General features: G+C 56.4%; 1 protein-coding gene across 1 annotated transcript in view; it reads right to left on the reverse strand.

Annotated features, from left to right (window-relative positions):
• LOC123097088 (uncharacterized) overlaps window positions 1-10,206 on the reverse strand; it is a 57,539-nt gene extending 47,333 nt beyond the window's left edge. Inside the window, exons 1-4 of the mRNA XM_044518854.1 lie at window positions 10,055-10,206; window positions 9,299-9,432; window positions 7,793-8,019; window positions 6,779-6,925 (exon numbers count right to left, since the gene is read on the reverse strand). Of these exons, the coding sequence (XP_044374789.1) occupies window positions 6,779-6,925; window positions 7,793-8,019; window positions 9,299-9,432; window positions 10,055-10,206 (660 nt within the window). The remainder of the gene's footprint in view (window positions 1-6,778; window positions 6,926-7,792; window positions 8,020-9,298; window positions 9,433-10,054) is intronic.
• Between the last annotated feature and the right edge of the window lie 273 nt (window positions 10,207-10,479).

Here is a 10,479-nt window from a genome sequence, read left to right on the forward strand (position 1 = left end):
CAAGGAAGTGCGTCCGGGCAAAAAAATACCGATTCGCCCCCCTGACTGCTGGGACCCAGCAGCTACACCTTCGCACGCAAGGAAGTGCGTCCGGGCAAAAAAAAACGATTCGCCCCCCTGACTGCTGGGACCCACCAGCTACATCTTCGCAGGCAAGGAAGCGCGTGACAGTCGGGACCCACCTGGTCGAAGTGTATGTAGCGTTGTCATTCTGGTGGCGAACGTGTACGTACATATTGATCGATGTAGAGGCGCGCACGTGTCGTAGTAGAGGCGCGCACGTGTCGTAGTAGAGGCGCGCACGTAGCATGTACACGTATGTACAGCGGCCAGGGTGCAAGAAAGAAAATATGGCCACGTATGTGTACATACGGGCGGGGTCTTGAACGCCTACTCGCGCATACGTACGGCCAGGGCTCGTGTACATGGCTGGGTCGGAACGGAGAAACATCATCGTCGTCGTGTTCATGGGGAGGCAACGGAATGCGTCGTGTTCATGGGGAGGCAACGGAATGCGTCGTGTTCATGGGGAGGCAACGGAATGCGTCGTGTTCATCAGGAGGCAACGGAACGCGTGGGAGCCAACCGGCTGGGTCAGAACGGAATGCGTGGTCGTGTTCATCGGGAGGGCTTGGACGGAACAGGCGATGGAAACGAGGCTTGGCGTACCGCAAAATGGAGGAAACGGACCTCCTACGGTCGAAACGGGGGTCCTGTTGATCGGGAGGGGTGTGGCGTACCGCAAAACGGAGGAAACAGACCTCCTATGGTCCAAACGGGGGTCCTGTTGATCGGGAGGGGTGTGGCGTACCGCAAAACGGACGAAACGGACCTCCTACAGTCGAAACGGGGGTCCTGTTCATCGGGAGGGGTGTGGCGTACCGCAAAACGGGACTCCACGGGATACTGCTCATCTCCACTGTCGACCTCCTCCAGCCTCCACGGGCTACCGTCGACCTCCTCCAGCCTCCACGGGCTCCTGTTCATCCAGCCTCCACCGCGCGCTACTCCACCGGCTACTGTTCAACCACCCCTCCACCGTCTACTGTTCATCCAGCCCTCCACACCACGGGGTCATGTTCAACCACCCCTCCACGGGCACCCCTCCACCGTCTACTGTTCATCCAGCCCTCCACACCACGGGGTCATGTTCATCCAGAGGCAACGCTATCGCTCACTGTTCATCCACCCCCCCCCTCCGCGCGCAATGCTCACTGTTCGTCCAATCGATCGGCTTCAGTTAGCAGCAGTAGCGAAGGAATCGCTCGATCGGGTTCAGTTAACAGCCATCGATCGATCGCTCGGGTTCAGTAATGCGTAGCCTGCAGTTCAATCGCTCGGGTTCAGTTAGAGCCCAATGCCTCGCTCGGGTTCAGTTAGAGCCAACGCCTCGCACACACGCGCGTACGTGTACGAGAGAAACGCGCATCGCTCGGCCCCCGACCTCCCACCGTAACCGGGAACTCCCCGAAATTTTCCTCGCCCTCGCTTCTACCACGGTTTTTTCCGTCATGGACGGCCCAAAGAATGTCATGCAGCTGCGTCTCCGGCCCGCCCAGGACGAAAAGCCCATTTTCTGTCATGATTTTTTGTCATAGAAGTAGGAGCCCACCACATCTATGATGATACCGGGTTTTGTCACAATTATCGTCATAGAAGTGTCATATGTATGACAGAAAAAAAAATCGTTCGGCCCAAAATGTCACGGATGTGTCTTTTTTTTGTAGTGCTCGCAACCAACGCGATAAAGGGGTTGTCAATCCCTTCACGGTCACTTACGAGAGTGAGATCTGATAGATATGATAAGATAATATTTTTGGTATTTTTATGATAAAGAGAAATAAAGATGCAAAGTAAAAATAAACGGCAATAAAAATAGCTAAGTGTTGGAAGATTAATATGATGGAGAATAGACCCGGGGGCCATAGGTTTCACTAGTGGCTTCTCTCAAGAGCATAAGTATTACGGTGGGTGAACAAATTACTGTCGAGCAATTGATAGAATTGGGCATAGTTATGAGAATATCTAGGTATGATCATGTATATAGGCATCACGTCCATGACAAGTAGACCGAAACGATTCTGCATCTACTACTATTACTCCACACATCGACCGCTATCCAGCATGCATCTAGAGTATTAAGTTCAAAAGAACAGAGTAATGCTTTAAGCAAGATGACATGATGTAGAGGGATAAACTCATGCAATATGATATAAACCCCATCTTTTTTATCCTCGATGGCAACAATACAATACATGCCTTGCTGCCCCCGCTGTCACTGGGAAAGGACACCGCAAAATTGAACCCAAAGCTAAGAACTTCTCCCATTGCAAGAAAGATCAATCTAGTAGGCCAAACCAAACTGATAATTCGAAGAGACTTGCAAAGATAACCAATCATACATAAAAGAATTCAGAGGAGATTCAAATATCGTTCATAGATAAACTTGATCATAAACCCACAATTCATCAGTCTCGACAAACACACCGCAAAAGAAGAATTACATCAAATAGATCTCCAAGAGAACCGAGGAGAACTTTGTATTGAGATCCAAAGAGAGAGAAGAAGCTATCTAGCTAATAACTATGGACCCGAAGGTCTGAGGTAAACTACTCACACATCATCGGAGAGGCTATGGTGTTGACGTAGAAGCCCTCCGTGATCAATGCCCCCTCCGGCAGGACGCCGGAAAAGGCCCCAAGATGGGATCTCACGGGTACAGAAGGTTGCGGCGGTGGAATTAGGGTTTTGTCTCTGTATATGATGTTTCCAGGGTGTATGGGTATATATAGGAGGAAGAAGTACGTCGGTGGAGCAACGTGGGCCCCACGAGGGTGGAGGGCGCGCCTGGGGGAGGTTGGCGCACCCCCTACCTCGTGCTCTCCTCGTTGATTGCTTTACGTAGACTCCAAGTCCTCTGGATCACGTTTGTTCCGAAAATCATGTTCCCGAAGGTTTCATTCCGTTTGGACCCCGTTTGATATCCTTTTCCTTCGAAACACTGAAATAGGCAAAAAAACAGCAATTTGGGCTGGGCCTCCGGTTAATAGGTTAGTCCCAAAAAAATATAAAAGTGTATAATAAAGCCCATTAATCATCCAAAACAGAATATAATATAACATGGAACAATAAAAAATTATAGATACGTTGGAGACGTATCAAGCCGCCCTTGAGCCCACCGGTTCCAACCCAACCAACTACAATTGGACAAGGGCTCGGGAGGCACCTCTGTGGTGGCATGCAGATCTTTGTCAAGACCATAGATATATGAGATCAGATGAGGACCAGAAGACGGCGACCCTCGGCGGGATCCTTGCCGAGGAAAGCCACGAGACCCCCGGCAAGACCCTTGCCGGGGACGACTGCGCGCCACGGCAAGACCCTTGCTGGGCCCCCGGCAAGGCCCTTGCCGAGGACATCAGCGGGGCCACTGCCATGCCCACACCAGCCATGTTTCCACCGCCATTAGCATGCAGCTGCTAGCCCGACCAACTGGGCAGGCACTTGCGTGGCAACATGCAGCTTCCAGGCCAGATCAGCAAGCGCCTGCATGGCGGCATGCAGATCTTCGTGAAGACCCTACCACCGTGCCACCTCAGCTGCCTGCCTGCCTACATGGCGTCGCATACATCGCTGGCCAGGGCGCGTGTCGAAGCGAAGAGGAGCAGCGACGGACGGGACGGGCCTCGCTCCCGTCCCCGATAAAGCTAGGGGACACCTAAGCGACGCATTAAATGCGTCTTGTCCTGTAATACAGGTGATAAGCTCATAGTACTGTAGGCCTTTCCACCTCCTGTGTGCCACTGTGGCAGCCCCTTTCAACTATAAAAGGAGGCCCATGGCATACTGGAGGAGGATTCGGCTCTTTGGAACTACACAGCCACCATAGCTAGTTCAAGAGCTCAAGAACACTCAATACATCCACCAAAGCAGGACTAGGGTTTTACGCATCCTCGCGGCCCGAACCTGGGTAAACGATCCTTGTGCTGGCTGTTAATCCTGCTCTTCTCACAACCCCGCGCCCCCGCAACCGTAGTAGGGATTCTTGTGATCCCATAGGTGTCGTTTCCCACCGACAACTTTGGCGCGCCAGGTAGGGGGCGCAATTGTGAGAATCTGGTCTAGTAGTTAGCCTAGCAGTTCTTCATCGCCATGGCCTCTAAAGAAGAAGACGACCAGGAGAAGACTGCGCCGCCTGCAAGCGCGAAGGACGCCAGCGCGGCAACAAGAAAGCTAAGTCATGCCAAACTTCAAATATTTCCTTTTTAATATAAGGTTATTCCCCTCGGAGATCTTGTTCTTTGTATGGAAAACCTGCACGCAAAGGGGCCCTCCCGCGATTAGCAACGCCTATGTTCTGTTTCGAGTCCGCTCAACAGCTCAGACGGCCGCGTCGAGAATGGCAGGGTAGCCTTCTGCAACCAGCAACGCTCTCGACTCTGACTCGAGTCAAGCTCGACAGTTCGAGTGGCCACGTTGGGGGCGGCAAGGTGGTTCGCCCGGCGGCAAGCACACCCGACAGGCCATTGCGGATCCGTCTATTGGGGAACGTAGTAATTTCAAAAAAATTCCTACGCACACGCAAGATCATGGTGATGCATAGCAACGAGAGGGGAGAGTGTTGTCCACGTACCCTCATAGACCGAAAGCGGAAGCGTTAACACAACGCGGTTGATGTAGTCGTACGTCTTCACGATCCGACCGATCAAGTACCGAACGCACGGCACCTCCGAGTTCAGCACACGTTCAGCTCGATGACGTCCCTCAAACTCCGATCCAGCCGAGTGTTGAGGGAGAGTTTTGTCAGCACGATGGCGTGGTGACAATGATGATGTTCTACTGACGCAGGGCTTCGCCTAAGCACCGCTACGATATTATCGAGGTGTAATATGGTGGAGGGGGGCACCGCACACGGCTAAGAGATCAATGATCAAATTGTGTGTCTAGAGGTGCCCCCTTGCCCCCGTATATAAAGGAGCAAGGGGGGGTTTGGCCGGCCAAAGGGGAGAGGCGCGCCAGGAGGAGTCCTACTCCTACCGGGAGTAGGACTCCCCCCCTTTTCCATGTTGGACTAGGAGAGAGGGGGGAAGAGGTGGAGGGGAGGAAGGAAAGGGGGGCGCCGCCCCCCTCTCCTTGTCCTATTCGGACTGGGGGGGAGGGGCGTGCGGCCCTGCCCTGGCCTCCTCTCCTCTCTTCCACCTAGGCCCACTAAGGCCCATTAAGTTATCGGGGGGTTCCGGTAACCTCCTGGTACTCCGGAAAAATCCTGATTTCACCCGGAACACTTCCGATATCCAAACATAGGCTTCCAATATATCAATCTTTATGTCTCGACCATTTCGAGACTCCTCGTTATGTCCGTGATCACATCCGGGACTCCGAACAACCTTCGGTACATCAAAACATATAAACTCATAATATAACTGTCATCGTAACATTAAGCGTGCGGACCCTACGGGTTCGAGAAATATGTAGACATGACCGAGACACCTCTCCGGTCAATAACCAATAGCGGAACCTGGATGCTCATATTGGCTCCCACATATTCTACGAAGATCTTTATCGGTCAGACCGCATAACAACATACGTTGTTCCCTTTGTCATCGGTATGTTACTTGCCCAAGATTAGATCGTCGGTATCTCGATACCTAGTTCAATCTCGTTACCGGCAAGTCTCTTTACTCGTTCCGTAATACATCATCCCGCAACTAACTCATTAGTTACAATGCTTGCAAGGCTTATAGTGATGTGTATTACTGAGTGGGCCCAGAGATACCTCTCCGACAATCGGAGTGACAAATCCTAATCTCGAAATATGCCAACCCAACAAGTACCTTTGGAGACACCTGTAGAGCACCTTTATAATCACCCAGTTACGTTGTGACGTTTGGTAGCACACAAAGTGTTCCTCCGGTAAACGGGAGTTGCATAATCTCATAGTCATAGGAACATGTATAAGTCATGAAGAAAGCAATAGCAACATACTAAACGATCGAGTGCTAAGCTAACGGAATGGGTCAAGTCAATCACATCATTCTCCTAATGATGTGATCCCGTTAATCAAATGACAACTCATGTCTATGGCTAGGAAACATAACCATCTTTGATCAACGAGCTAGTCAAGTAGAGGCATACTAGTGACACTCTGTTTGTCTATGTATTCACACAAGTATTATGTTTCCGGTTAATACAATTCTAGCATGAATAATAAACATTTATCATGATATAAGGAAATAAATAATAACTTTATTATTGCCTCTAGGGCATATTTCCTTCACCGTCCTCAAGACGCCGCCCTGGGTTTACGCGCCGGCAAGCTTACCCGATAAACGTAGGGTGGACATACAAAGAGAGGTTGAACAGGAAAATAACATGCGTCGTATCAAAGCATTGCAGAGTCATATTACATCAATTCTTGCTGCGGTTCTAACTAAAGATAAACACTGTCTTGGTCATGAACCTGCGGCGACAGTAGGAGACGGGGTGCCTAATCTTGGCGCTGGCCCTCTATCCTCTCGGTTCCATCGATACGGCTGATGATGGGCTTGATACGCTCCTTGAGCGCCGCGAGGTCCACACCCGCCGGCAAGCTGTCCAGCGCGGCGTCGAAGTCGAGGTTGGGGTTCCAGTACGCCATCTTGGTGAGAACCTTGGTCATGGCGCCCTGGCAAAGCCTCCGGGCCTCGTCGGCCAGCGAGGCCGCCCGGTTGGCGTGAAGCCGCTCCAAGGCACCGACGACCCTCTCGAAGAATAGGGTCAGGCTGCAGTTGGCGCTCACATTCCGCTCCGGGGCGTCCTTCACGTACGGCATCCCCATGGTGGCTAGTTGCGCGGAGGCCTGGTCGGCAACGGCGTCGAGGCGATTGAGCCAGCGGTTCTCGCCCTCCACGTGCTCCTTGAAGTTGAGGGCCTGGTTCTTCCGCAGCTGCTTCTCGGTCTCCAGGTTCTTGGTCAGGGTCCCCTCCCGGGCCTTGGCCTCCGACAGCATTTTCTCGAGACCCTCCAGCTTCAGCCTAAGGTCTTTGATGGAGTTGTTGGCTTCGGAGAGCTCCCCGGCCCTGCTGACGGTCGCGCCCTGCGCCTCCGTCAGGGCGCTATTGAGCGTGCCCTTCTCCTTGGACAGCTTCAAGGCCTGGTCCCTTAGCCCGTCCCGCTCCACCTCCAGCTCCTTCACTTTGTCGGCGTGAACCCGAGCCTGGGCATCGAGTGCCTCCTTGTGCCTCTGCTCCAGCTCGCGGGTCCGCTGCACGACGAGCTTCTCCACCTCTTCATCCTTGCCGCGGAGCGTGGCGGCAAGCTTCTCTTCACGTGCGGCAAGGTCCTCCTCCTGGGAATCCAGCGCGGCCTGGTGCTGGGCTTGAGCGGCCTAGGCCGCGGCGGCCAAGCTCTCCGCCGTCTCCTGGGCCTTCTCAATGTCGTCCCGCTTCATGGTGAGCTCCACATCACGCTTGGCCAGCTCGCCCTGGGCGGCCTTCAGCTCCTCGCGAGCCTGGCGGAACCAGTCCTGCGTCTCGACGACGCGCTTCTGGAGGTCTGCCTCCGCCTTCTCCACCACCGCCATCCTGGACTTAACCTTGTCCAGGCGGGCGCGGTGGAGCGCCTGGAGTTTCCGGAAGCTGGCGCCCATGGCGTGGAGGAGCCGTTCTTCCTGGGATTCGTCGCCGCTAGCGCTCGGCTCGTCAACGACCTCGAGCCCGGCGGCGGCAAGCACCTCGTCGTCGAACACCTCCCCCTCGACGGGAGCCCTGGTGCTCGACGCGCCTGGAAGGTGGACGAAGAGGTCGTCACTCACCTTCAGGTACCTGCCAGAGCCAGAGGCCGCGGAGGAGGAAGGCTGGTCATCAACCACCTCTTCCTCGGCACCAGACGTGCCGGCCTCCCCGGCAAGCTCCTTGGCTGCGTCATCAGCAGCGCCCCTGGCGGCCTCCTTGGCGGCGATCTCCTCGGCCTCCGCCTCGGCGGCCTTGGCGACATCTTCGATGATGGTGTCGATGTCCTCTGGGTCTGCCAAGGGGGGATCTGAACACCGAATAGAGGATGAGGCGAGGCCAAGACCAGGATTCAGAAAAAGAAAACAAAAGGAAAAGGGAATGGAGGCGAAAGGCGAGTAACCTACCCGTGCCGGGCTGAGAGGCAGAAGTTCCCTCCCCGCCAACATTTGGCGCCGAGGCGAAGCCACCGGCGCCCAAGTTCTCCTCCTCCTCCCCCGTGTGCATGGGCTCGGTGCTTGGCGCCCTTGCCGGGGACGCCCCTCGGGGCAGCGTAGTCGATGGGGGCGGCGTGTTGAGAGTAGCCCTCTGTGGCTCCTCCCGCTGCTGCTCCCCTCCTGCACCCACGACAAGGTCAGCACCAAAGTATCATACCCTTGACGCACGTCGACGAGGGGTGAGTGGTGAACTTACGCTGGGGGCTGCTGTCCGGGCTGCTCAACACCACCAGTGGTGTGCCGGAGGTGCCTGCCGAGGGTTGACCGCTCGTCAAGATCCTGGCCCTCTTGACCCTCTGGGCTAGCGTCTCCGCGTCCCTGCAAAAGGAGAATAATTCAAGATGGGCGCCACTGTTTGAGGAAACGGAGATGACAAAAAATGGGGAATAAAAAGCTTACTCCTCCTCCTCTACTGCCTTCCTCTTCCTCCTCGGGCTGAGGGATCCGAAGTCAAAGGTGACCCCCGCGTCAACGTCTGCCGGAGGAGGGGAAGGAGGTGGCGTCTGAACACGCTTTGCCGAGGAAGAAGCGGATGCCTTCTCCTTCGCCACCGCGGCCTTCACCACTTTCTTCGCCGCCGCGGCCCTTGTCTGGCGTGCGGACATCTCCTGGGCCTGACGCAGCTGCGCGGCCCTGCCGGGCCGGACCGGCTCGCCAGAGGTGGCCCGCCGCAGAACCCGTCCTCTCCCCATGGCTGGAGGGTCGACGGCCACGGCCTCCTCCTCCTCCTCCGACTCACTGACCACGTCTTCGACGAGAGGAGCCCCGGTGCCGGCGCTGCTGGCCTCCCCGGTGGCCTCCGCCCATTGGGCGAGCTCCTTCTCCTCCGCTTCCGCCGCGGCCTTGTCCTCCATGCCGCGGGCGCTGCCGGCCTCCTCGGCGAGCTTCGCCTCCGCCGCCCTAGCGGCGATGTAGTCCAGCTCCACCTGGGAGGTGTCCTGGATGAGCCGCGGCTCGGCGGTGACGTACCCCTCGTGCAAGGTGTCGAAGAACTCCTGCACCTGAAGTTCCTCCGGCTCGACCTAGCTCGGTTCAAGGCCATGCGCGTTGAAGTTCGGCATCATGGCGAGAGTTGTTGCTAAGCGGGATCACTCCCGGCGGCGGCCCTCGCGGCCTTGCCGGACCGCTCGACCTCGCCATCGCGGTTCACGTCCAGCTGGAAGAGCCGTTGGCAGAGATGGGCGTGCCTCATCACCGTAAGGTTGTGGTCGAGGCCGGGGCGGAGCCTGATGATGTCAGCGGCGTTCGTGAAAAGCCAGGCCGGCCTCCCCTTGTTGTGCAGAGGAGCGATTCGGCGGTGGATGAAATCCGCCCCGATCATCTCAAGGGTGAGCCCGGCCTCGGTAAGGCGAAGGATCCTGGTGGTGGCGACCGTGAGCTTTGCGTCGTCAGCATCAACGTCGCTCCAGTCGCCCCGGTGAACCGGCGGCGCGTCGCGGACCCGGCAAAAGTTCGGCGGGCCCTTCTCTTCAATCCAGCACCACCGGCCCCGCCATTCTTCCCACCTCTCCTTCATGGCGCCCTCCGGGTACGCCCCCTTGGCCCTTGGGATCCAGGCGACGCACCCGGAAATGGCGCCCCCCGGTTGGATCCGAGGGAAGAAGTAGTGGCCGAAGAGCGCCGTGTTGGGATGCACCCCGGCGAAGCCCTCGCAGAGGTGCACGAAAAGAGCCATGCACGCCATGGCATTCGGAGTAAAATCCAAAAGATGGAAGCCGTAGGTGTGCATGACATCATTGAAGAAATCGGAGAAGGGGGTACCGATTTGGGGCGGCCTTGGCGCAGTTGGCGGGGATGACGCGCGTGGCTGGATGCCCCGTCGTCTCTCCCCCCGTCTTCACCCCCCACAGGGGCTTGAAGTAATCCCGCAGTTCGATCGCGTCGACCGTCGAGGGGAAGTAGGCGAGCTGCGTTCGTCGCGCCGCCTGCTCACTCTCCGGCGGCTCCGCCGCCCCGGCATCTTTGGCCATTCCCTTGCCCCTGGTGGATTTGGGAGCCATGGCGGCTGCGAGAAGCAGGGGGTGGAGGATGGCGAAGGCGCAGCGGCGACAAGCAAAGGCAAGAGCTCGAGAAGGAGGAAGAAAGGGGGCGGCGGCTCTGAGATTGGAAAAGACGCAGGGAGGGGGGTAAAGTGAGCAGCGCGCCTGCGGTTATTCCTTTTTACGGGGAAGGCGCGGGCCGCCTCCTTTCCTGTTAACTACGATGTGACGCATGCGTGCAGGAACCGCCCCACGCATGCCCCCCACGTCACGCACGACCCCCCACGTCGCACG

Source organism: Triticum aestivum, chromosome 4D (genome assembly GCF_018294505.1).
Source record: "Triticum aestivum cultivar Chinese Spring chromosome 4D, IWGSC CS RefSeq v2.1, whole genome shotgun sequence".
In the NCBI taxonomy this organism is placed as follows: domain Eukaryota; kingdom Viridiplantae; phylum Streptophyta; class Magnoliopsida; order Poales; family Poaceae; genus Triticum; species Triticum aestivum.